The following is a 26,889-nucleotide window of genomic DNA, read 5'->3' on the forward strand; positions in this document are numbered from 1 at the left end:
AATTACTCATATCAGAACATCTGAATACAGTCATGAAATATACCTGCTGATTCCATGCAAGGATGAACTAAAACCATGCCAGCAGATTCCAACGTATCATGATTCATGCAATGCTGATCACCTATAGCTTCCTCAGATAAAACATCAATCTTGCCAAATATTATTTTTCAGTATAAAGGAAGATAATGACTCTGCCTCTTCACACGTAGAGCACACTAGGTCTATATACACATCAAACAAAAACAAACAATGAGCACACTGCCCAAGCATCCGTGGTCTAGTGGCAGAGGAAGCTTTGGGAAAGGGTGAAACTCCCAAACCTGAGTTCGATTCTCCCTGAAAACAAAAACACATTTGTTTGGGAAGTCTGTCAGTTGGGCCAAGACCCAATTGGTTTACCTGGTAGCCAGAAATGCAGGCGGCCTGACTACCCCTGGCACTTAGTCGGAAGGCATTCCAAACTCGGGATAGGCAGAGTGGTAGCCCGAAAGAGCCTAACCGTTAACACGGTGGACCAGTCCACTATGTAGCACATCGGTGGGTTCCTACCGGAGCCGACCGGATAGCCGATAGGGTTTATTAAAAAAAAAAAAACAATGAGCACACTAGGTCTATATACATCAATATACATCAACAAAAACAAACAATGAGCAATCAAAATTTGATGCGTGGGTCTACTAGCGACTAGCAACGAAGTCGATACATTATAACTATTGGGCCGTAAAAAGGCCCATCAATTAAAAAACAAAAATCAAACCGGCCGGCAACACGCTCACGGCGTAGATACGTGGTCGACGCGCGCATAATCACAGATCAGAATTATTCTTCCCAAGTTCACACGGAAGATTTGGATCGAAAGAGAGCGAAAGAAAGAGATCTAGAAGAAGGGGAACAATGGCATTGCAATGGCTTATTCTGTCGTATGTGGTCGCCGCCGAGGTCGCGATCGCCGTCATCTTGACTCTCCCTTACCCAATGCTCATGAAGAAACGCATTGTATCACTTGTCTCGCTCATACTCAATCCTGCCGCTTCCATCGTCGCCTTCGCTGGATTTCAACTCCTCGGTAATCACCACTATCTATCTCTCCCTCTCTTAGATCGTCTAATTTCCCGATTCTTCATAATTAGGGTTTCGAGTTGGGACTAGTTTTGGTACCTTTCTTTTTTTTTTTTTTTTGGTAATTACTCATGTGAATTGTATGGCTCATGTGTTTATTTCAGATATTTACTGGAAGAATGAGCATAGGCTACTGTGCTCATCTGAAGTTTGCACTACTACAGAGCGGGATCGTTACGAGAAATCCGTAAGTTCATCTATAACACATTTCACTTATGATCTTTGGTACTAGAATTGAAGTGTGTTAGTTCATACTTGTTCATATTATAATGTAGAATCATCGGAGGATCCAGTATAATTGCTTTAAGTTAGTTGATGTCTTAGTAATGAAACAACAATTGAGTTCTCAGTAGCAGCACTACCAATTGCATATATGGTCAGAGACTCACAGGGTTAGTGCTAGTGCTTAGTGTTGATCTCTTCTGAGCTCGCCTTTATAGCATCACTTTGCTGTTGTTAAGAGGTATAAAATGCTGATCTTATTTTGGTGGAAATACCCGAATGTCGTTTCTTTGATAAATTTGTCAGAATGGAACGGGTGTCTTGTTCATTTTATGCCCTTTTCTTGTGAACTTGTTGGTGGTTGGTTTTTGATGAGATTATATCACTCCAATTGTATCTCTTTCCTAAATATCTATCCGAGCCTTTTCAATTTACGTCTAATCCAACCTTAGGTGTTTTCCATCTGTTAACTGTGGCTTCGGTTCTTTGTCCCTAAATTGTTTCAGTTCAGCTTGCTTACTAGTAGTTTACTTGTGTTTCAGATCTATAAGGCTCAGAGGAATGGGGTTCTGTGTGCGGCTGGGATCCTGCTCTACTGGTACATCATCAACTATATAACTTACTTGGCACTTTTGTATTTTTACTGATATTCTCTTCTATTCACTGACAGGTGCATCTTCCGCATCTGCAAGTACCACAAAGACCTTGAGCGTTTGGAGGAATTAGAGAAGAGATACAAAGACGAGTAGAAGTCTTCCCAAGTCTGAGAGTCTTGTTCTTCTCTTATAGTATCACCTCGGCTTGTGACTAGTCCCAAAAACTGAATGAGACCATGATTGTCTTGATAACATCTACACACAAACCCTTTTTGTGTTAATTCATTTTGCAACTTTTGGTTTTCTTTTCGAGGAACAACATGCTTTGTTTATTTCACGTCGAGAAATCACTTTGACATATTATAGTTGTTACAAGAAACCTAATTCACGCCAAGTAAAATTGGCAAATGTCTGGGGATTGACTTGGAACTGGGTTTTATAGGCTTTGATTGTCCGATCCGGTTTTTGTATACCATTTATCCGAGCTGAGCCCGTCGGAGCAAATTTATGATATCTCTGTTTGGTTTAGAGTATTTGGCAGTTAACTGCATGCTGGTCTTGCTTGAATCGGACTGAGCCGGCTGGAATGATGGTTGCAACCCAGTCGCGACCGTATCTACTAACGTGAAAGCAACCCAGTCACGTACGTATTGACTAGACCAAAAGGTCCAAAACAACTGTTACAGATATTTGGGCCTTAATTTGTTACGGCCCTGAGCCCCTGACCATTTCAACGTTTTTGAACTCAAAATAATGACATTTTTTAACGAATTAACTAGAGATTACAACACTGAAAACTTGAAAAATGTACACAGTGTTCACTAAATCTGTTAAGCTACGTGACGTGTTAACATATGAGAGGCTATAGCTGCTTTGTCCGCTGTTAGAAACTAGTCGGAAAGTGAAATATGTGGTCCAATAGCAATACCATCTCGTGACACAATCGGTTATACTAGAATTAAATAATCAAAACCCAATCATGATTGAGCACATATTCTTTTCCCAAATATCCTTCTTATAGATAACAATTGTCAATTAATCATCAAAACCTTTTAAAAGTCACCAAACTACTTTTGAATTTTCCATATAAAACAATTACTAAAAATCCACAATTCTGTTATTTTTACCCAAAACTCAAACCACAACTTTGTTATTACTTTTACTAAAAACACAAAACCTAAACTTAGGGTTTTATATATAAGTTTTTTCAGAATTTAGATTTTACCACAAAAAAACCAAAATCTTTGAGAGATTCAAAACAAACAAAAGAAGAGGTGGATGTCAGAATTTGAGATCGAAAAAAAAAAAAAAAAAAGATGCTGCTACTGGTTGGAATATCCTTCAGCATCTTTAACCGCACTTTTTTTTCTTTTTTTTCTTTTTTTTTCTTTAACCGCATCTTTAATATTTTTCGGTTTAAAAAGGATCATCTTCTCCCTCCTTCCTTCATCATCATCGTCTTCTTCACCATTCTCGTTTCTTTTCTTCTCATCACAAATTCCTTCTCTCTCTATATCTCTCGTCTCTACAGAGAGAGATACAAAACCTCCAAGTACGTTTCATCGATCTTAATTCAACAAAAAATTGTGTAAAGCTTTGATCAATAATTATGGATTCTCGTCGATCGTTAATGTCCGCCACGGCGAGTCTGTGTTTGCTATTGTCTATCTTCACCACCTTCGTCGTGGTGTCTAACGGTGAGCTTCAGAGATTTATAGAGCCGGCGAAAAGTGACGGTTCCGTTAGTTTTATAGTCATCGGAGATTGGGGTCGCCGTGGCTCCTTCAATCAGTCTATCGTTGCTTATCAGGTTTGGTCCCAAAAAAGCAATTATGGAATATTCTAATAATATTCTCTCCTCGTACAAATGATGTAATAAATTTTTACAGTTTAATTAATTACTCAAAATTTCCATTTATTACAGATGGGAAAAATTGGAGAGAAGGTTGATTTAGATTTCGTGGTGTCTACGGGAGATAACTTCTACGACAATGGATTGTTTAGTGAACATGATCCAAACTTCGAACAATCTTTCTCTAACATCTACACTGCTCCAAGTCTCCAGAAACAGTGGTACAGTGGTAATAATCTTACAAAAAAAACCTAAAACTTTTGCTAAATGTTATTACTATTTAAGGAATTCTCATCAAATCTCATTATGAATGATGCAGTTTTGGGAAACCATGACTATAGAGGTGACGCAGAAGCTCAGCTGAGTTCTGTTCTCCGGGAAATCGATAGCCGTTGGATTTGTCTTCGATCATTTGTCGTTGATGCAGAGTTAGTAGAGATGTTCTTTGTTGACACGACTCCATTTGTGAAAGAATACTACACAGAAGCAGATGGTCACACATACGATTGGCGCGCAGTTCCATCTCGCAACTCTTATGTCAAGTCTCTCCTCCGTGATCTCGAAGTTTCCTTAAAGAGTTCTAAAGCAAGATGGAAGATTGTTGTTGGTCATCATGCAATGAGAAGCATTGGACACCATGGAGATACTAAAGAACTCAACGAGGAGCTTCTTCCGATTCTCAAAGAGAACGGCGTTGATCTCTACATGAATGGACACGATCATTGTCTTCAACATATGAGTGATGAAGACAGTCCTATTCAGTTTCTAACTAGTGGTGCTGGATCCAAGGCTTGGAGAGGAGATATAAACCCAGTGACCATCAATCCCAAGTCTCTGAAATTCTATTATGATGGTCAAGGGTTCATGTCCGCTCGGTTCACTCACTCGGATGCAGAGATCGTCTTCTACGATGTCTTTGGTGAGGTTTTGCACAAATGGGTCACTTCTAAACAACTTCTTCATTCCTCTGTTTGAAGAAATAAGACTAATAAATTTGGCTTCCTTTGTAATTTTGTAACATACATTTAAGATTTTTGTAAGTCCTATTGCAGGCTAGGTAGGCTTCCTGCTTAGTTTAGCATCCCTACCATCTTTAGCTCTAGCTTATTCCATCACAATAACATATAAATGTACGATTTTTTCCTCGGATTTTTGATACAACTGTAATGATACCCTTAATGGGTATCTTCTTAATGCTACATAAGTTAGTCAATTGCATTACAGACCATTTTTTAGTTCAATACAAAGTGGTACCTAGCATCTACATGGCTCTCAACATCCCAAAGGAACGACCCGAAAGTCACAGCCTCCAAGACAAGCCTCTTCATTCCACCGAAGCTGATCTTTATCTGTTCGTCCTTCGATGAATCAACCGTTCCTTCTGGTGTTATTACAATCTCGGGCTTACCAAACAATGCCTCTGTGTGCTTCTCGATGATTCCAACAGCTTCTCTTGATCTTATAGTGGCGTATCTCTGAAGCGTCTCCGCATCAAATGACATCACGTATGACCTTAACCGGGACGGTTTAATCTCGCTGCCAAAGCCCTTAGCACTAACTCCGCCTGCAAATGAACCAACCTCTGGGTGAGAGGATACCGCCTGATATGTCGTCTTCTCCTCTGTTTGTTCAACGCTTGTTTTACTCTCATCCAACCCACCCGGAAGAATTTTCATTGTCTTCTCAAGCTGAAACCTTTGGTCCACCCTCTTCAAGAAATACCCATACATAACAGAAGCAGCGTAAACTTGCCCAACTCTGAGCTTGCTTATCTGAGCAACAGAGTTCAGATCACCCATTCTGCTTCCGAGAATCAGGGCTAGATGGTTGTGAATCATCTCGTACATCTCGGGAGAGTGAAGCCGCTCAAGTTTCTCCACTTTGGTCGGCCAAGTATCAACCCGACCAGACGGATCTGAAGATGGGCTTACTGATGGTACAAGTGATACATTAGCTTCCATGAACTTTTGAACCACCAATGCATACAAAATCTCTTCCAATGTCCTTCTTCTCTCGTTTTCCTTCACCTCCGCAATCCTCCTAAACACCAAAAAACATTACTCATTCAGAATCAAACTCATATTGTATACAAAACTGTCGAAACCAACACTAAAATTCAAAACTTCACATCATGCATCCTTTACTTATTAGTTTTAGATCAAGATCAATAATAAACGGTATATACCTGTAGAGAACGATGTCGGTTCCAGGTACAGACGATGCATCCTTGTTCTGTCCATCAGAGTCCCGATCAGTTTGAAGCTGCTCAAGCTGCTGTTCAACAGCTGCAGGCACAAGATGAGGATGGCTCACCAAAATCTGAGACAGAAACTGACCAGCAGGCGATTGAAGCTGAAGTGGCGCGATCGGTTTGGGGGACGAACCAGAAGAAGCATCATTAGACGCTGAAGAAGCTCTAACCACAAAACTTCTCCGAGTTTTAGCAGTCGTTGTTAAGCTTTGCAACGATCTTGAGGATCTAGCAGACGCGTTTTGCTGCAAGCACATAAAACATAAATAAATACATAAAAAGTTGATTTTTTTTTGCTTTCCAGGTTAAAATCAGATTGAACACAACCGGAGCAGAAAAATTGGGGAAAAAATCGATTTTGATCATAAAACTAGGTTAATTGAATCGAGAACAAGAGATTTGGGACATACCCTTAAACGAAGTTGAAGTCTTGAAGAACCAGAACGCGTGAATCCAGGGCCACTGGCGGTAAGGAACATAGATCCAGAACCGTTGTCGGAAGTTCTAGGTGGTAAGACGGGAGATCGAACCAAACTCGCCGTCACGGCATCCATGGTTACTCTCTGAGAGTAGAAAGAAGAGAAATCGAAGTTTTGGTCGGAGAAAAGAGATAAGAAGAAACTCTAGAAGTGCTTGAGAAAGAGAGAGGAAATGGCGATCGAATTGGTAAACAGACTTTGGTTTTAGTTCTTTGACAAATAATGCGAGTCGGGTTTGATTATTTATATAATAAAATGAAATGACTCACAAAATTATATTATTCGCTTAAATATTTTGTGACCATGGAAATTATTTGAGGCCGTGGTCATTGTGTGTCCTTCGTTGTACAAGAACGATATTTATTTTTTTGGTAAAGGCAAATAACGATTATTATAAATCGAATTATTATTTTTTTGGTAGCGTCATTTAAATATCGAACACAAGAATATCAACATCTAAAAAACCTTGCCTAGAAAGTTCGAAAAGAAAATCTTTGCAGTCATATATATAAACTCTAAATCACATTTTTTTCTTCTGATTTTATGCAGTCAAGAACTTTTTAGAAATTACAGAGTGACGCACTGACGTAGTATAGTATTTTGCCATTTTGGTCTAAAGCTTTACATCGTATTTTCCAATCTAGAGGGGAGGGGTCTCTAGGTTTTAAGTTTTAACTTTAAACTTTTTTACTAATCTTAGAAGCCTCTTTACGCAAACTAAACGAGAAAAGTAGAGTCAAACTATAAAGAGAAACGATGAGGAGAGCCACCAACTGATGTTGTGTCCATTTCCACTTACACGTATTATTATTACGTTTTGTTTGTTTTGTGACGCATGGGCTATTTTACCCCTACTTGGGCCCAAGAATCGTATACACTAGAAACAACCTTAGCCTCGCGGTGGATTGATTCCCGTTACGTGTTCGCAATTTCCACGTAGTCGGCGTATAAATTGAGTAATTCTAAAAATATCCATTTTCTGAAAATTTGTTGGTAAATTAAGCATTAGTTGATACTTGATAGAGACAGAGAATCTTAAGTTTTATCCACTCCATTGAACAAAAAATTCAAGGAGATAAGATAGAGAAAAAAATTATAAAATGATAATGCCTTCTTAAAATCTTATGGAAGATGGGTCTATTATTATTTGGATCATTAATCAATTAATTACGAACTTTCGTTAAAAACTTTGAATTATTTTCACGTGGCATGAAGTTGAAGAACCGACCAATTATTAGAACACACTCATCTCTCTATCTTCTTTAAGTTGTTTACTTTGTTCTTCGATTTGATCACCAACTCTCACATATTTCGAAATCCCAACACTTTGTTGCGTGTTATCTTCTCCCTCTCTCTCTCTTATAATCCTTGAGTTTCACGTCTCAAGTTTGATAACTTCTGCAATTCCCAGATTGATCTCTGTAATCATGGCTTCCATGAGTTTCGCCTTGAATCGCTTCTCTGGACTCTCATCTAAAACCACCTTATCAGCTGACTTCGATCCATCAACTCGCCGAAGTTTTCTACCGCCGACTAGAGTTGGACTTAAGATTTCTTCCGCCACCGAATCGGAGCCTGATCTCAGCGTCACTGTAAATGGCCTGAAAATGCCCAATCCTTTCGTGATCGGGTCGGGTCCACCGGGTACCAACTACACCGTCATGAAGAGAGCTTTTGACGAAGGTTGGGGAGCCGTCATCGCCAAAACCGTAAGCTCTAGAGATTTGACTTTTTCAATTTTAGAGTTGATGAACGATTGAATCTGTTCTGCGTTGACTATATTGGAATTCGAAATTGAGATTTCAGAAGTGATCTATAGGATTTTTCAGTTCTTGATTCTGCTAATCATTGTACCAAGAACGATGACTTGGTTGTGTTTGTGTTTGTGTATGATGATGATGATGATTGAGTTTGGTCTGAATCTGTGATTGGATGGTTTAGGTATCATTAGATGCAGCCAAAGTTATCAACGTGACACCTCGATATGCTCGGCTACGAACTGGTTCCAATGGCTCAGCCAAAACAGATGTAATTGGGTGGCAGAACATAGAACTCATCAGTGACCGACCTCTTGAAACCATGCTCAAAGAGTTTGAGCGATTGAAAAAAGAGTATCCTGATCGGATTCTGATTGCTTCCATCATGGAGGAATATAACAAAACTGCTTGGGAAGAGCTTATTGACCGTGTTGAGCAAACTGGGGTTGTGAGTATTCCCCAAAATACAGATTCTTATTTTTCTTTGTGGTTCTCTTTAACTTTGTCTGATATTGGTATATATGTTGAATAGAATAGACTGATTGTTTTGTAGGATGCTTTAGAAATCAACTTCTCGTGTCCTCATGGTATGCCAGAGCGCAGAATGGGTGCCGCTGTTGGACAAGATTGTGTGCTTCTCGACGAGGTTTGCGGATGGATTAATGCTAAAGCTACAGTTCCTGTGTGGGCTAAGATGACTCCTAATATCACTGACATAACAGAGGTGTGACATCTAATTCTCTCTGCCTTTGTGCTTCCTGAATAGTTGTGATACAATTTTATGCAAAAGTTTCCGATTCAAATCTACGGTATTGCTACTCTGTTTTGCTGCTTTAACCATGATTTTGTTCTTAAACTAGCCTGCTAGGGTATCTCTAAAATCAGGATGTGAAGGAATTTCAGCTATCAATACAATCATGAGTGTAATGGGAGTTGATATGAAGACGCTGCGTCCTGAGCCATGCGTTGAAGGGTTAGCTATATAGAACTCTTATAATGTCAAGATTTTAGCAACTTTTGTAATGGCATAACAAGAAATGCTAACGTTGTTGGTGTTTTGCAGTTATTCAACTCCAGGAGGCTACTCTTATAAGGCCGTTCGCCCAATTGCGCTTGCAAAAGTTATGAACATTGCCAAAATGATGAAATCTGAGTTCAGTGAAAATCACTCGCTTTCGGGTATCGGAGGTGTTGAAACTGGCTATGATGCCGCTGAGTTCATTCTCCTTGGATCAAATACTGTACAGGTGACTAAACTCAACACTGTCCTCACTTTTATGTTTTAAACTCTTTTCCTTTAGAAACCTAGTTAAATGCTTTTTGTTGGAAGGTATGCACCGGTGTGATGATGCACGGGTATGGTCATGTGAAAACCCTTTGCGCCGAGCTTCAAGATTTCATGAAACAACACAACTTCTCGACGATAGAAGAGTTCAGAGGGTATGAACAACTTTTCTTTTAGGCTTTTATATCATTCTTTTCACTTGCTTTTGCTGAGCAATCTCGTCGGGTTGTTTGTTGGCTTAGGCATTCGCTGCAGTACTTTACAACACACACAGATTTAGTTAAGAGACAGAAAGAAGCAGTTGAGCAGAGAAAAGCTGAGAAGAGAGGCTTGAAATCTGATAAAGATTGGACCGGAGATGGGTTCGTGAAGGAGACTGAGAGTATGGTTTCTAACTAAGTTAGTTGCCTGATGAAGTAGTGATGACCACCCAAATATTTAATAAAGGTTCTGCAGCTTCATTCACAATCAAATCACTAAGGCTCTTTCTTTCAAATGTTTAAAATCGACTTCGTTAATCTCACTTGAAAAGAAATAACTAAATTTGTGTATCTTAATTTTCATCTCCTTGTGTACTATTCATCTTGTATCCATCCATAGCAACCATTTCTTTGTTCCTTCAAGTTGGCTTAATTTTTGGCCAATAATAATATCATAGACCACTCAAGGTCTAAGGTTATACACTTATATACTGATTCCGTGAAATCGACTAAAAGAATGATTTACTTAAACCATTGTTTCTCCATCAAGCAAGATGTTACGGTACCGTAACATGCTTTGAAAATCTGTTGATAATCAGATATAGTTTTAACTGGTTGGTTCTAACTAACATAAATAGTATGGTTGTGGCCTGTGGGAATATGGTCATGCTTACACTGTTACACACGTCATTTAAATGCGAGGAGCAAAAAAAAGGCAACAAAACGGGCTTAAAGAGAACTTGATTAAGGAAGAAATATCAAAAGACAAAAGTGGCCACGACTTTCTTCATCACAATGATACCTTTATTAGAAGCTACTTAAAAATTTTAACACAAAAAAGCATTTCGTTTCCTACCTCACCTACCTACGTTTACGTGATCATCAACAATTCTATTTTTACTAATTTACTCATTAATAGTATCTTTTTAAGTAGTATACATAATCAGTTTCGTACTAAAAACAAATGGTACGAAGATTTGGAATATAAATACAAGGAAATTTGGTTGTTGTTGTTGAGTTTTTCTTTCAATGATGTTGTGAATCGCTGGAATATCATTGAAAGATGTATATTATTATTATGCCGTAACGCATATAAGAGAAATTAGTTCCGTTTTGTATATAATAAACTCTTTTTCGGCTGTATTTATAAACTTTTACCGAATTTCCGTGAGAGTAACAACAGCATCTTTATAGAAATAGATTAAATATTGTTGCCATAACATGCAATCTCAGGAGAATCCTAACGGCAAAAAAAAAGAAGTTTAGACGATAATATATGTTATTAATTAGATATTAAAATGCTTAAAGATAATATCAGCACACAACAATAAAGAAATTACCAATTTACTAGACCAATCATTTATTGACCGTAATTATTTAGGAAAAAAAAAAAAAATACTAGCTCTATAAACACACACTCTCAGGAGAGAAGTTGTATTGATCGTCTTCCCTAAACACTGATTATTTTCTCTCCGACGCCGCCATGTCTCTGCTCTCAGATCTCGTTAACCTCAACCTCTCCGGCGCCACTGACAAAATCATCGCCGAATACATATGGTTCGATCTCGCCTTCTCTCTCTTTCTCTTTCACCACCACGCTCATTTATTGTTGTTTCTTCTTATTGCTGCGATCAAAACTGTTTTTTTTTTTTGATATTGATCTCTTTATGGATTCTGTAAATTTGGGTATGAACATGATTCATTTCACAGAGTGTTTCGTTGTCCTGCGTTGAATTAAGACGTGTGTTAAAAACATGAAGCTTGTCTCTCTTTTTGTCTTCTTGTGGGTTTTTGAATGAATTTTGAATGAACAGGATCGGTGGATCAGGAATGGACATCAGAAGCAAAGCCAGGGTAATTCATATATCTAAATCTCCTTCCATGTGTTTATTGCATCCTCTGTTTTGGTTTCTTTGATTGATCTGATTTGTTTTTGAATGATTCAGACACTACCAGGACCAGTGACTGATCCATCAAAGCTTCCCAAATGGAACTACGATGGATCCAGCACGGGTCAGGCTGCCGGAGAAGACAGTGAAGTCATTCTATAGTATGCTCTTCCATCATCTTTTAATTTATGTAACGCTTAATCATCAAGTATATAAAACAACTCAAATTCATATCTTAATCTTGTTATTGATTTGTTTGTTAATGAATCAAAAGCCCTCAGGCGATATTCAAGGATCCCTTCAGGAAAGGCAACAACATCCTGGTGGGTTTATTTGATATGATTTGTGACAGATTCCATTCTGATCTAAATCAGATATATGAAATTATTGATTATTTTGATATATGCAGGTGATGTGTGATGCTTACACACCAGCTGGTGATCCAATTCCAACCAACAAGAGGCACAACGCTGCTAAGATCTTCAGCCACCCCAACGTTGCCTCTGAGGAGCCTTGGTACACTCTTCTTCTTCTGTTGATCTCTTTGTATATCAAACTCAGATACTGATTCTCTCTTTTTGTTTTTTTCTTAAGGTATGGGATTGAGCAAGAATACACTTTGATGCAAAAGGATGTGAACTGGCCTATTGGTTGGCCTGTTGGTGGCTTCCCTGGCCCTCAGGTAAATCCGATCATCATTTGATCATAATGTTATCAAAACACATTTTGACATATTATCTAATATGATGTTTTTATTTTTTTGGTTAAAACAGGGACCTTACTACTGTGGTGTGGGAGCTGACAAAGCCATTGGCCGTGACATTGTGGATGCACACTACAAGGCCTGTATTTACGCCGGTATTGGCATTTCTGGTGTCAATGGAGAAGTCATGCCTGGCCAGTGGGAGTTCCAAGTCGGCCCTGTTGAGGGTATTAGTGCTGGTGATCAAGTCTGGGTTGCTCGATACCTTCTCGAGGTAGTAATCTACTTAACCGATGCTATTACGAGTGCAATGCTTTCAAATTTGCTAATGTCATCTTCTCTTTTGACAGAGGATCACTGAGATCTCTGGTGTAAATGTCAGCTTCGACCCGAAACCAGTTCCGGTTAGTTTCTTACCTACTCTCTAACACTTCCATATGCAATAAGCATAAGTCTAATGTTCTAACATTTTTGAATCGGGTTTAGGGTGATTGGAACGGAGCTGGAGCTCACTGCAACTACAGTACTAAGACAATGAGGAACGATGGAGGATTAGAAGTGATCAAGAAAGCGATAGGGAAGCTTCAGCTGAAACACAAAGAACACATTGCTGCTTACGGTGAAGGCAACGAGCGTCGTCTCACTGGAAAGCACGAAACCGCAGACATCAACACATTCTCTTGGGGAGTTGCAAACCGTGGAGCATCCGTTAGAATTGGACGTGACACTGAGAAAGAAGGCAAAGGTTACTTCGAGGACCGAAGGCCAGCTTCTAACATGGATCCTTATGTTGTCACTTCCATGATCGCTGAAACCACCATCCTCGGTTGATGACACATTTCATGATTTGATTTCTCTCCCATTTGGCTTTTTTTTCCCTCGTGATTGCACCTTTCGATTAAAATAATTCTTATTATGGCGTGTTGTGACATTTTGTGTTTTGTTCGAATAATTAAATAAGCGATTATTAAGGTGGAAAATAATTAGTGATTTTGTTATGATAGCATCAAAGTACGGCGGGTGCGTCGGTGGTTGCACTTGTCGGGGTGGTAGTTGTAGTTGGATAAGATTTTGCGATTAGTACCAATGATACATTTAGTATTTAAGATAATATCGAATATTCTTTACAATAAGATGCACATGTGACCTACTTACATACTTAGAAATACAAAAATAAATACTCCGTAGAAGATTAAAGAGAAATTCTGAAGACGAAGGGGTGGTGGAATATTAGGTGGGAACACGTAATGGTCGTCACGTGCTCTGTATTCCTAGTCCCATGCATTGAAGTTCGCAAACTATAGCTTTGGTAGGAAAAGTCAAAATTAACTTTGTGATATTTATTGTGAATGAGTGGGGAAATTCGTGACTCTTCTTCCCACTCAGCAAATTTTAGTCTTTTTGTGACGCATTTACTTCTTGGATTAATCTTAATGGCAGTTCTTAAACAAAAAAGAGGGTGACGAAAAGTAGTTTAACATTTTCCTAAGTTTTGGTAAAGTCATACAAATTCACAAGTACATTGTTAGTACCTCAGTGCATAGTATCACACACTTTAATTATTTCTGTCATTTGGACACGTTCCTTATAAAGTAGATTAATTTGGAAAATCATGACAACCCACCCACTTGATTTCGCTTTTAAATAAAGAAATTGGAAAGATATAAAGTTATGATCGGTGTTGTCGACTAACACGAAAAAGAAAAGCCTACGATTGGTGATCTATGGAATTATAAAATTACATTTTTTTCAGAATATAAAATGTTATTATTAGTTCAAGTCTTCAACTAATACCTAAGTTATAATGCAGATTCCAATTTCAACAGGGAAAAAGCAATTGCTAGGAAACTTTATTTTTTTTTAACGGAATATTAGGTTGAATGATAGATAATTCATTGAACATGGACTCTTTGCATCTCAATATTTAATTCAATTTTCGTTTTTTTTGTTTGTTTGATTGTTTCGTACTTGGACGCAATATAACCGAATAAAATGGCTGCATTTTCAGAGACTGTACCTTATTCTATGTTTACAATAAATCCATAGTAATTTGTGGATAAAATAAAATTACGAACTTATTGGGTCTTTAGCTTTAAGCTTCTCGGCCCAAAGCTTTAATGTCCACCAGCATGATATGACGTCGTTTTGGAGAACAAGCCTTGAAGATTCTATCTAGCCCAATGTTTGTCGTGTAAGAAGATGACCACTGAGCAAAAACCACGTTAAAACCCTCCGCCTATGAAATTCCGGAGGCTTCGAGGGAGATGAAATGGCTGCAATGGCTCGCTGTGCTTTGATTCCATCTATAAACCCAGCTCATAGCTTCCGTCATCAGTTTCCGCAAACTAATGCGTCATTCTTCTTGGCTCCTACTCTACCGAATTTTTTGCGTGTTCGGAGATGTGGAATTTCCGGCGGATATCGCCGCCGTGTGATCATCATGGCCGCCGGAAAGGATCACTATTCCACTTTGAATGTGAACCGCAACGCCACCTTGCAGGAGATCAAGAGCTCGTATAGAAAACTCGCACGCAAGGTTACTCTTCGAGATTCAAGCTTGTTATTGTTTTCCCACTTTTTCGGTTTCTCTCGAATTGAATTGAAGCTTAGTTAGGGTTTGTAATGGTGGAACAGTATCACCCAGATATGAACAAGAACCCTGGTGCAGAAGATAAGTTCAAACAGATTAGTGCTGCTTACGAGGTAACACAAGTTCTGTCTTTTTCATGAATGAATGCCTAGTTTTGGTGGAATCTGCGTTTTTGGTTTTTTTGAAGTTTTGTTGCTTATAACACCTGGGAATGAAGCATCTGTGTAGGTGTTATCTGATGAGGAGAAGAGATCTGTGTATGATCGATTCGGCGAGGCAGGTTTAGAAAGAGATTTTAATGGATCACAGGATACTTCACCAGGGGTAAGTCATCATCTTTGAAATACTTCTAAAGATCTCAGAACATTTTAATTGTCTAATGAGCTCCTTGATTCTAATTCCCTCTTCTTCAGGTGGATCCATTTGACTTGTACAGTGCATTCTTTGGAGGTTCTGATGGATTCTTTGGGGAAATGGGTGAATCAGGAGGGATGGGTTTTGATTTCATGAATAAAAGAAGCCTTGACCTTGACATTCGGTAACATTCTTTGTTTGTTTATGAATATGAGCTATAAATACTTTGAATTGGCATTTGATTACTGTCCTTACTTGTGTAGTGGCCGATAATTTGCTATAGGAAATCAGAGATTATTGTTATTCCTTTTGTTAGGCTAATATTGTGGTCTTGTCTGTTTGCTGAATGTGTTTTCTTTCCTTGAAAATGGAGAAAGTTATCTATGTCTCCTAATCTTTGTTTCTGGTTTGATTTTGGGGACGTGTATGTTAGGTGTGACCTGCGGTTGAGCTTCGAAGAGGCGGTTTTTGGAGTAAAACGGGAGATTGAGGTTTCTTATTTAGAAACATGTGATGGTTGTGGAGGAACAGGTGCCAAATCCAGTAACGCCATTAAACAGTGTAGTAGTTGTGATGGTAAAGGACGTGTGATGAACTCTCAGAGAACACCCTTTGGAATCATGTCTCAGGTAATTCATTATACCCGAATACTATTCCGATCACTTGCTATTTACTAAAATGGAAATTTTGATTTTCCTTGACGCTTGCTATAGATGATAATATGTGTTATATAGGTGTCCACTTGCTCCAAATGTGGTGGTGAAGGCAAAATCATCACTGATAAGTGTCGAAAGTGCATTGGCAACGGGAGACTACGGTCCAGGAAAAAAATGGATGTTGTTGTCCCTCCTGGTGTCAGCGATAGAGCCACAATGAGAATTCAAGGAGAAGGTAACGTAGACAAGAGAAGGTACAAGAGAATCTGCTATTATCATTTCTGATAATTAGTGCTCTGGCAATTGGTTCTTTCCAACATGGATTCTGTTTTCTGTAGTGGAAGAGCCGGGGACTTGTTCATCGTACTTCAAGTTGATGAGAAGCGTGGAATTCGGCGGGAAGGGCTTAATTTATACTCCAATATCAACATAGATTTCACAGATGCTATACTTGGGGTGACCACAAAGGTAGTTATAAACTTGTTTCTTGCTTTTGACATGACTCGGAAGTAAGAATCTTGTAGGCACATGACATCTTTCTCTTTCAGGTAGAAACTGTTGAGGGAACAATGGATCTTCGAATTCCGCCAGGAACTCAGCCTGGCGACACCGTGAAATTACCTAGGAAAGGAGTTCCAGACACAGATAGACCTTCAATCCGGGGAGACCATTGCTTCGTAGTGAAGGTTTCGATCCCCAAAAAACTGAGGTTTGTGTCACATCACTTCCCTTTTATCCCTTTATGTCGTATTGTTTAGTAAAAACTGATTGAAACATCGTAAATGGCAGCGAGAGGGAGCGCAAGTTGGTAGAGGAATTCTCGTCGCTCAGAAGATCTAGTAGTAGTACTGGACCTAATGGTACAACTCTATCCGAATCTAATTCAGAAACTAATATTTTTATAGAAAATTTTGAAATTTATAGTTCCCACTTGTAGAAACTCGTCAAGAGGAGCATAGTTTTGGCTCAGAGCCCAGAAAAGAACCACCGTCTTTGTGGCATAAAATGAAGAATTTCATAAGGTAATCTCATGAAACCTTTCTCAGTAGTTCAGCAAAAGACGCAACATTGTTGTCTTGTCCATGAATCTTGTTCTGATCTATAGTTTTAAATGTCACGTGTTTTGTAGACCAGAAGATTCAAGAACGAAATTTGGGACTATGAGCTTGAACCCATCACTACCACTACGAGGAATGAAAGTGTCAGAGACTTCAATTGTTATCTCAGTCTTGGCTCTGTGTGTTATAACCTCGGCTGTTGCATTGGTTCAGAAGAAGGGTAATCGCTCGAAACAAAAGAAAGAAACTTAATGCTCCACCATTACTCTAGGATTACATATTCGTCTTATTTAGATCCATTGTATGATTATATTTTTGTCAAAGTGACAATCAAAATTTATTTAGTTTAAAATTTGATTCTTTAAATATAAGCTCAAAATTACATTAACTCATTTACAGTGTTCAAGAAAGCGCTAGACGCTAAGCGGGCGGTGACCCAGCGCCTAGAACGCCTAATCGGGGTCTAAGCGATTTTTTAGGCGGTTTAGACGTTTATAACATAAAACATTATAAATATGATATTAATTTTGATTGTGATTATTACTTTAAATGAGCAATCATTTTGGTGTTAATAAACAAAATTTTGAGTTTAGATTTTACAATTAAACGAAGTTAATTATATGTCGGTTTGGATTTATAAAAGAGTATTTAGGGTATAGATTTTACAATTAAGTAAAATTATATGTCGGTTTGGGTTTATAAATGAATATTAGATTTAGATTTTACAATTAAACGAAATTATATGTCGGTTTGGGTTTATAAAAACATATTTAGGGTTTATATTTTACAATTAAACAAAATTATATGTCGATTTGGGTTTATAAAAATGAGGTTTAGAGTTTAGATTTTACAATTAAACAAAATTATATGTCGTTTTGGTTTATAAAAGAGTTGTTAGGGTTTAGATTTTACAATTAAATGGAATTATATGTGGGTTTGGATTTATAAATGAATGGTTTTTAGAATAAATTCAATATGGGGGTTTTAATGAATTATTTTTTATTTATTTAGATAATATTAATTGTTTTAGTTTGTTTAATTAGATTATATTTCATTGACTAATTAAGAGGGGTGAATAAGAAAAGTTCACTCGGAATGAGATTGTGGCTATTTACCGTGAATACATTGTTTATCTGTTTCCTACCTTAGTTAATCTTTTAGGTCTTGGACCGTTTGTACAAAGTTTGTTCTTTTATCCTGATATCACAAGATTCAGAGACCGCTATGCATGGGTCAGTGTTCAGGAAGAAAGAAGAAGAGATGAAAGAGATTGGTACGTTTTTTTTTTCTCCATTTTTGGGTTATTTTGATCTATTATTCACTTCTTTTTGAATTGGGTTTGTTAGAGCATGTGCAGTAGTAATAGACTCTCAAAATCTCTCATTTATATTACTATAAATTAACCCACGCAACGCGTGAGTTTAGTAATGTATTATATTTTTATAGAAGTCAAATTTTATAATTATAATAGTTGAAGATAACTCTAAATGTCAAAAATTTGACTAATATCTATATAAAAATGTATATATTTGATATTTTAGACAATTTGTTTTTTAAAGATTGCATAATCTAATATTTAAATACACTTATAAAAAAGTTTCTATGAAAATATAAATTTTGTTTTTTTTTTAGTTTTTCAAAACACTTACAGATCCAACACTTAAATAAATTGACTCATCTTCATCCGTAATAGTGCCATTAAGATTTCAGACCACTTTTTAGCCTACAATTTTTTTTGTGATTTCAAACCACTATTTGGCTTACCGTTTTTGTTATTTTGAGTTATTAATCTTGTGTTGCAACCTTAACATCGTCTTGCCAAATAAAAACATAATATACAATTTAAATATGTTGTTTTCACCAATTTTTTGGTTTAAAAAACATTTGATTTAAATGATAAACTCTCAAATGTGTTTTTCTATTTCATTATGTTATAGGGTTGTAGTTCCACTTGAGATATATGTCACATAATTTACATATCACTTTTTTTTTGTTAACAACTTACATATCACTTTATATATATTTTGTTATACAACTCATGAATAATATAACCATTGTTATTATTATTTTTCTAGAAGATATATTATAATGTTTTTGAATTTTCATGATTTGTTTCTATATTTTATTTTTGTCATCGATTTGTTTCTATAGTTTCACAAAAAAAAGTGTGACTCTTTCAATGTTTTTTTCTTAAATGAAAATTTTTAAGTTGCGTTTAGTAAGTTTTTCTTAAGTGAACATTTAATAATAAAGAAAAAACCTTGTAGTGTATTTCTCTTATAAATTAATGTTTCAATTTAAATTTTATTTTTCTCTTTAAAATTGAAGAAACAAAATTACGTAAAAAAATTTTACTCTACCATGCATTTAAATTTGACTTCCATTCTAAAACTCATTAACACATTCAAAAATTTGAAGTATGATCATTTTAAATTTGTTTATGTTAAAAGTTGAATTATATTATTATTACTAATAAAAATTTCATAATATTACTTTTACTATTTTAAAATTTGATTTATTATATTTAGTTAAAATTTCTATTAATTATAACTAACATCAATATAAATAAATATGAATTAAATGAACATTGTAATTATACTTTAATGTAAAAATTAGAAAAAATTGTGTAATGACATGGATTTGTTTAATTGGATGTTTAACATGATGATGTGGACACATTATCCCTCTTCGTTATATATATAGATTTTAGTATATAGTATAATTTAATTTTTTGTTTAAATTTGAAATAACAGAAAAAAAATTAAAACTAATAATATGTTGACATGTGTAAAAGCAATCTCTCAAAAGGTTTTTATTTGAGAATCGATTCTCATCTCTTTCACCTATTTATTTTTGTTGTTTTTTTTGAAGAACATGTATGAGAATTTTGCACATGCTCTTAGCCTGAACCTCAAATAGGGGTTGGATTTACTCATGCCACTTTACATCTTTCCAATGATGGTGGTACTTTTGCTAGGAGAACCCATCACCGAGATCTGGGGAATCTTGCTCTAGTCCACTACCTGTTTACCAGCAGCATAGGAAGTGAATGGAGAAAACGAAGATGGCAGAGGGATCCGAACCGGCTTAAACCGTGACCGAACTCTTTTTCCAAGAAGAATAATATGCTTTGAACTCAATTCAATCCTCTTCTTTACCTATTGTTGTTGAATTTACGAATTTGATTAAACCTAAATGGAAGTATTGAGATATGAATTTATAGAGCGTCTGAAGATTTCATTGAAATGTGTTTTTTTTTTTTTTTTGGGTTCTCTATCATAAGTATAGTGTTTAGGGCAATTTTGTAAAAGTGGAGAACTTTAATATACTTTTATGTATCTCATTTGGGGAACGTTTTGATGCAATCAAGAAAAGGTATACCATAATCCCATATCTATTAGTATAGTCTTTTATTGCTTAGTGGGTCTCCACTCTCAACACACAGCTACTATACTTAGTACTTACATTATGAGTAAACGTCTTTATCATCCAATGTAAAACAATAGTAAAGACAGCTAGAGAGAAAAAAACTCAAATCAATTTTCCAAGAACCAAACTGTTTATCCACATGTGCGATCGAAAATAGAATCACTAAAATTACTACACTTCATAAAGTTTTACTCTTTCTTCGGAAATGTAACGCCCAACTACATATCAATGTAACCGTCGTGAATCTTTATTTTTAGGGAAATTTACTCAGATGTTATACATTTTATATGAAATTACCAGAAACATACAGATCTTTTTTTATTACTATCATATTTCGGGTATATTTTTTATACCCAGCGTGCCCCTGTTAAACGTTACAGGAAAAAACTTAATTACAAAGAATGCCACTGTCACGTCAGCAAAGCCGCGTCGCCACGTCAGAAATCGCTGACGTATATTAATGAACTCAGCCGTCGAGCGATATAGCGGCAGTGACGGCTGAGTTACGGTATGTTGCAGCTGATTTAAGAAAAATGGCTGAGTTATGAGCAAACGGCTGACTTACGAGTATAACCCAGCCTGGAGTTACGGCTGACTTACTGAAATCTGTCTGAGTTATGATAAAATGGCTGACTTTCGAGCATAACCCAGCCTAAGTTACGGCTGAGTTTTCACCCGATGGTTGATTTGTCAAATTTTTGGCTGAGTTATTGCTTCGACACGGCTGACTTAACTTTCTCCGGCTGGCTGAGTTATCAAAGACGGCTTAGTTATGGGATGACGTTACGGCTGATTAATGTTCGAGTATCATAAATCAACCGTAATGAGCTGGATTAACGGAAAACTCGGCCTTATTATGGCTGACTTAGTAGCGAAAGATTAATTACTAGAATAGCATGCAATGACGGCCGATTTATTAAACGACACGACTGAGTTAAATATTTTTGGTTGAGTTACGACAGTAAACGGCTGAATTTGGCTGCCGTTTTTTCGTTTTTTAGTTACTGTAATAGTATTCATGTTGCGGCTGAGTTAAAGTTTTGTTTGATGGCTGGTTTAATTAAGCTGATTTACATTTTCGTTTGATGACTTACTTGCCACTTTATCAATTAAAAAATGATGTGGATGCAACATTCCATGTCATCATTCCATGTCATCATCATCAAAGGACAAAAAAAATAGGGCCAAATTTTTTCAACTCGTCTTCTTCACCTGAGTTTATTACATCACCGGAACTTCCAATTCCTCATCGTCTTCCTCAGTCTTCTTCAATTTCTTTCATCCTTCTCCCGATATGGTTGATCCGGTTCCGGTAATTGGGTATAAAAACACAAATACGTATTTAACACCGATGAAAGAGGGTGTAGAGTTGTGCAGATAGATGCGAAAACAACGCACGAAAACTTGTGAAGTTGGTGCTCGATGATAAAGTTAGAGGAAATGTTGCGTCTCTTATTGTTTCGCTGCAAATTTACATGTCACGGCTGAGTTATATGCTTAAGGGAAGACAAAAGGTTCGGTCAATTTACATGTCACGGCTGAGTTATATGTTCCAGGGAAGACGAAAGGTTCGGTAAAATTACATTACGGTTGAGTTATATGCTTAAGGCGGTCAATTTACATGTCACAGCTGAGTTATATGTTCCAGGGAAGACGAAAGGTTCGGTAAAATTACATTACGGCTGAGTTATATGTTTAAGGGAAGACGAAAGGTTCGGTAAATTTACATGTCACGGCTGAGTTATATTCTCCAGGGAAGACGATAGATGGGTGTAAATTATATGTTACGGGTGAGTTATATGCTTCAGGGAAGACGAAAGGTTTGGTAAATTACATGTCACGGCTGAGTTATCATTCAGGGAAGACGAAAGGTTGTGTAAATTATATGTTACGGCTGAGTTACATCACGTTACGGCTGAGTTACATCACTTTACGGCTGATTTATAATACAGATCAGAAAGCAACATTTTTTTGGAGAAGACAATATGAAATTTATTGGTCAAATAACAACAATCAAATTAAGATTCGTAAAAATATATTTGAGGGATACATAGGAGGAAGACTAAACCGTATGAATCAAAACATAGATAGAAGTATAAATGTCTCCAAATAGATCGATTGAGAGGAAGATTAAACGAGAGACACGTAAAATCAAAGTAAAAGAGTAGCTATTCTTGATTTCAACTCAAACTTGTAACGAATCATGTAGAATTCCATAGATCTCTTTGTTTTGGGTTTTGATTTTTGATGACTTTTTTCGTGAGCGTGGTTGCGAGTAGATCTGACGAAGCTTTTGATTTGGGATCCTATGGCAAGCGTTGTGGCTGTGAGGTCTAGGAAGATCCAGCCCAATCCTGCAATTTGAAGATCTCTGTCAATGTTGTACCCAAGTTAGTTACAGATTATTAGATCTAAAAGCTTTTCTTGGATTTGGAGACAAAAAAAAGAGAAGAGGAGAAATGATCTAAAAGCTTTTCTTGGATTTGGAGACAAAAAAAAGAAAAGAGGAGAAATAACGTGAGTTTGAGGAGTGTGAGATTGGTGATGTGGATTAATGACATGGATAATCAAATTTTTATTTATTATTTTTAATTAAAAATGAATTAAAAATTATTAATTAAAAAAAAAACTAATGAAGGGTGTTAATTGTAATTACACAAATGTTCAAAACATATGAGTAATTTTTAGAAAATGTATGATATTCTAGTAATATTCGAACTTTTGGTTAACATCTGAGTAAATTATTCATTGTAAAAATATAAATCACAATAATATTACTTTTGTGGACCATATGATATAATTTACTCGATGGAAAGAAAAATTGGTAAGGTAGTAAGATTAATGGGACCCTTTTGATTGATGATGATACAGAATTGATATGCAGAGAGTAGAGACAATCACAAAACAGAGAATGCGTTACTCGTAAAAAAGAAAGCTTACTTTGAATGCTGTTAAATTATTGTTGTTGGCTTTTTTACATGTTATGGTCCTACCATTCTCTGCATACCCATGTTCTTTTACAACCATGCATTATTATACTATATATATATAGTAAGAAGTAAGAAAATTCAATTTTATTATCAAAGAATCAAAAAGATACATAGAATTAAGTGTTATCTTGAGAAGAGGGATCCCCACTTTACTCAGATGCACAGGGAATTTCATAATCATAACACACCCACTTGCTAATTTTCTTGTTAATCCGATTGATTATTAAACTTGAATTTTTGTAATGCAGTTAATAATCTTTTGCAGTTGGACTTTAGATAAGACAACAAAGCTTAGAGGTACGAATGATATTATTCACATAAGATTCTATACATATCAATAAGTTAAACATAAACCAATAATAGAAGAAAAGAAAAACAAATATTTTTGTCGAAGCATAGAAAGACAGACGTCACTGTTGTATAGAAATGTCGTTTTTGTCACATTTACAAAAAAAAGATTTTAATTTAAAAAATATTCTAAACTCGAAAAAAAAAAAAAAGTGGAGAAAAAGAGAAAGAGAGTGCTAAGTGTTGACTAGCTTCACTCTCTTCTCTGTAAACCACACACAGAGCTTCTTCACTGAGAGCTTTTTTTCTAGGGTTTCTCTTTCTCTTTCACTCTCTCTTCGTTTCTTACAATGGAGAACCTCTTCGTATTCCTCTCGATTTTTCTCCTCTCTCTTCCTCTTCCTTCAATCGGAGATCTCGCCGCCGACAAGTCCGCTCTTCTCTCGCTTCGTTCCTCCGTCGGTGGTCGTACATTACTCTGGGACGTCAAACAAACCTCACCATGCAACTGGACTGGCGTCGTATGCGATGGTGGTCGTGTTACCGCTCTTCGTCTTCCCGGCGAAAAGCTCTCCGGTCATATACCGGAGGGTATTTTCGGTAATTTAACTCAGCTACGTACGCTTAGCCTCCGTCTCAATGGTCTTACTGGTACTCTTCCTTTGGATCTCGGAAGCTGCTCTGATCTTCGGCGTTTGTACCTGCAAGGTAACAGATTCTCCGGTGAGATTCCGGAGGTTTTGTTTAGTCTTAGTAACCTTGTTAGGTTGAATCTAGCGGAGAATGAATTTACCGGCGAGATCTCGTCAGGGTTTAAAAACCTTACTAGGCTTAAGACTCTGTACTTGGAGAATAACAAGCTCTCTGGCTCTCTTCTTGATATGGATTTGCCTTTGGATCAGTTCAACGTTTCTAATAACTTGTTGAACGGATCTATACCTAAGAGTCTGCAGAAATTTGATTCTGATTCGTTTGTGGGAACTTCACTCTGTGGCAAACCGCTTGTTGTCTGCTCTAATGAAGGAACTGTGCCAAGCCAGCCAATTTCTGTTGGAAATATTCCCGGAACTCTTGAAGGAAGTAAAGGGGAGAAGAAAAAGAAGAAGCTTTCTGGTGGAGCAATAGCTGGAATAGTGATTGGATGTGTGGTTGGTTTGTCCCTGATTGTTATGATTTTGATGGTTCTCTTTAGGAAAAAGGGGAACGAGAGAACAAGGGGCATCGACATTGCAACCATCAAGCAGCATGAAGTTGAAATTCCTGGCGAGAAAGCGGCCGTGGAAGCACAGGAGAATAGGAGCTACGGAAATGAGTACTCCCCAGCTGCGATGAAAGTGGTGGAAGTGAACAGTTCAGGGATGAAGAAATTAGTGTTTTTTGGGAATGCGACAAAGGTTTTTGATCTTGAGGATCTGTTGAGAGCTTCGGCGGAGGTTCTGGGGAAAGGAACGTTCGGGACAGCTTACAAAGCGGTGCTTGATGCGGTCACATTGGTGGCTGTGAAGAGACTGAAGGATGTGACGATGGCTGACAGAGAGTTCAAGGAGAAGATTGAGGTTGTTGGGGCGATGGACCATGAGAACTTGGTACCCTTGAGAGCGTACTATTACAGTGGAGACGAGAAGCTGCTTGTCTATGACTTCATGCCTATGGGAAGCTTGTCAGCTCTTTTACACGGTGAGAACTCTTTCTCTGCTAAAAGTTTGATTTTTCTTATCAATAGTTCTCTGCTGAATCTTAAGTTTGGCTTTTTGGCGGTATAATTAGTAATCAATTTGTTCATTTACATTACTGTTAAGACAGAAATGACAAAGTTTTCTATCATGAAATGATTAGTTTGGTACTGCATCACATTCATATGGATTAGATTTATTGACATGATTCAGTGAAGAATTTATATCATATACTTGACTTTCACAAGGCTTACACAGGACGTCTGTGAATTAGTAGGGACAGTAGGTAAACCTTGGATTCCTTGACTGGCAGGGACAGTGATAATTGATCTTCTAGAATTGTGTTTTGAACAATGAAACCTCCAGATTTCCTGTGTTCTAGTTTCAGACAATAGTTTTTTTGTGTGTTGACCTTAATGTCATGCTATGTTACAGGAAACAAAGGCGCAGGCCGGCCTCCATTGAACTGGGAAGTCAGATCAGGCATCGCCCTTGGAGCTGCTCGTGGCTTAGACTATCTTCACTCACAAGACCCACTGAGCTCTCACGGAAACGTCAAGTCCTCCAATATCCTTTTAACAAACTCCCATGACGCACGAGTGTCTGATTTTGGCCTGGCTCAGCTTGTAAGCGCCTCATCCACTACCCCAAACCGGGCCACTGGGTACCGTGCGCCAGAAGTAACTGACCCAAGGCGTGTCTCACAGAAAGCGGACGTGTACAGCTTTGGTGTGGTATTGCTGGAGCTTCTCACCGGAAAAGCACCGTCTAACTCGGTGATGAACGAGGAAGGAATGGATTTGGCGAGGTGGGTGCATTCAGTGCCGAGAGAGGAGTGGAGGAATGAGGTTTTTGACTCGGAGCTGATGAGTATCGAGACAGTGGTCTCGGTGGAAGAAGAGATGGCGGAAATGCTGCAGCTGGGCATTGACTGTACAGAGCAGCACCCAGACAAGCGTCCAGTTATGGTGGAGGTGGTGAGGAGGATCCAGGAGTTGCGTCAATCGGGTTCAGATTGGGTGGGGTAAGAACCATCAGATGAAAGGAGACTTTGTTCATGGGTTCGGTCGATGATATGAAACGACGGCGTTTTCGGTGTTTGATGATTAAGTGTTTAGTTTAAGAATATGGCGGGAATTTGAGTTAGGGTCAGTTAGATGTTTTTAATTTTGGTGTTTTTTTTTCTTTTCTTTTTTTTTTCTTGTGTGGGCACTGATGATGAGGAGTTCGTTGTGGTTGTAATTATTAGTGCTTTTAACTTTTAACTTTATTTTCAATATTGTTTCAGCTTTTTGTCTCTTTGATAATACTAATAGTAGTATGCAGACAAATAAAGAAGATAGTATAGTTTGGTTCTGTGTTCTGTTCTTCTTGCCTCGTCGTCTTCGTTTCTGCCGTGGAGATGGTTGTGTTGACTGCTTGTAGGGAAGAGTTTTCAGTGTTGTTGCTTTGGAGGCTTTAGTTGTTATTCCTTTAGTAGTTATATTTGTATCTTATG

The 26,889-nt window shown here is 37.3% G+C and overlaps 7 protein-coding genes across 7 annotated transcripts; 6 read left to right on the forward strand and 1 right to left on the reverse strand.

Annotated features, from left to right (window-relative positions):
- The first annotated feature begins 752 nt into the window (after window positions 1-752).
- Window positions 753-2,302, forward strand: LOC9321296. The gene is made up of 4 exons (XM_021033583.1): window positions 753-1,066; window positions 1,224-1,306; window positions 1,884-1,939; window positions 2,012-2,302. The coding sequence occupies exons 1-4, from the start codon at window positions 895-897 to the stop codon at window positions 2,088-2,090; spliced, it is 390 nt and encodes a 129-aa protein (XP_020889242.1). The 5' UTR covers window positions 753-894; the 3' UTR covers window positions 2,091-2,302.
- Window positions 2,303-3,171: 869 nt separating this feature from the next.
- On the forward strand, window positions 3,172-4,988 carry LOC9319153 (purple acid phosphatase 17). Its single transcript, XM_002883041.2, has 3 exons — window positions 3,172-3,747; window positions 3,862-4,018; window positions 4,109-4,988. Exons 1-3 carry the CDS (start codon window positions 3,547-3,549, stop codon window positions 4,762-4,764), a joined length of 1,014 nt encoding a protein of 337 aa, XP_002883087.1. The 5' UTR covers window positions 3,172-3,546; the 3' UTR covers window positions 4,765-4,988.
- On the reverse strand, window positions 4,908-6,852 carry LOC9319154 (UV-B-induced protein At3g17800, chloroplastic). The gene is made up of 3 exons (XM_021033497.1): window positions 6,451-6,852; window positions 5,975-6,285; window positions 4,908-5,829 (listed from the first exon to the last, which is right to left on the reverse strand). Exons 1-3 carry the CDS (start codon window positions 6,592-6,594, stop codon window positions 5,022-5,024), a joined length of 1,263 nt encoding a protein of 420 aa, XP_020889156.1. The 5' UTR covers window positions 6,595-6,852; the 3' UTR covers window positions 4,908-5,021.
- Window positions 6,853-7,753: 901 nt separating this feature from the next.
- LOC9321297 (dihydropyrimidine dehydrogenase (NADP(+)), chloroplastic) lies at window positions 7,754-10,248 on the forward strand. The gene is made up of 7 exons (XM_021033495.1): window positions 7,754-8,228; window positions 8,461-8,724; window positions 8,830-9,000; window positions 9,137-9,249; window positions 9,340-9,523; window positions 9,607-9,716; window positions 9,804-10,248. Exons 1-7 carry the CDS (start codon window positions 7,947-7,949, stop codon window positions 9,958-9,960), a joined length of 1,281 nt encoding a protein of 426 aa, XP_020889154.1. The 5' UTR covers window positions 7,754-7,946; the 3' UTR covers window positions 9,961-10,248.
- Window positions 10,249-10,966: 718 nt separating this feature from the next.
- On the forward strand, window positions 10,967-13,351 carry LOC9319155 (glutamine synthetase cytosolic isozyme 1-3). Its single transcript, XM_021033523.1, has 9 exons — window positions 10,967-11,318; window positions 11,576-11,615; window positions 11,708-11,811; window positions 11,925-11,973; window positions 12,060-12,166; window positions 12,245-12,332; window positions 12,424-12,627; window positions 12,704-12,757; window positions 12,840-13,351. Exons 1-9 carry the CDS (start codon window positions 11,245-11,247, stop codon window positions 13,182-13,184), a joined length of 1,065 nt encoding a protein of 354 aa, XP_020889182.1. The 5' UTR covers window positions 10,967-11,244; the 3' UTR covers window positions 13,185-13,351.
- A 1,066-nt stretch (window positions 13,352-14,417) lies between these two features.
- LOC9319156 (chaperone protein DnaJ 1) lies at window positions 14,418-17,377 on the forward strand. The gene is made up of 11 exons (XM_002883044.2): window positions 14,418-14,889; window positions 14,988-15,056; window positions 15,172-15,267; window positions 15,357-15,481; window positions 15,731-15,926; window positions 16,032-16,207; window positions 16,292-16,421; window positions 16,502-16,662; window positions 16,743-16,813; window positions 16,891-16,975; window positions 17,083-17,377. The coding sequence occupies exons 1-11, from the start codon at window positions 14,623-14,625 to the stop codon at window positions 17,261-17,263; spliced, it is 1,557 nt and encodes a 518-aa protein (XP_002883090.1). The 5' UTR covers window positions 14,418-14,622; the 3' UTR covers window positions 17,264-17,377.
- Window positions 17,378-23,860: 6,483 nt separating this feature from the next.
- On the forward strand, window positions 23,861-26,693 carry LOC9319157 (probable inactive receptor kinase RLK902). The gene is made up of 2 exons (XM_021033466.1): window positions 23,861-25,395; window positions 25,827-26,693. Exons 1-2 carry the CDS (start codon window positions 24,069-24,071, stop codon window positions 26,417-26,419), a joined length of 1,920 nt encoding a protein of 639 aa, XP_020889125.1. The 5' UTR covers window positions 23,861-24,068; the 3' UTR covers window positions 26,420-26,693.
- Window positions 26,694-26,889: the final 196 nt, after the last annotated feature.

Source organism: Arabidopsis lyrata (assembly GCF_000004255.2).
Source record: "Arabidopsis lyrata subsp. lyrata unplaced genomic scaffold ARALYscaffold_3, whole genome shotgun sequence".
Classification (NCBI taxonomy): domain Eukaryota; kingdom Viridiplantae; phylum Streptophyta; class Magnoliopsida; order Brassicales; family Brassicaceae; genus Arabidopsis; species Arabidopsis lyrata.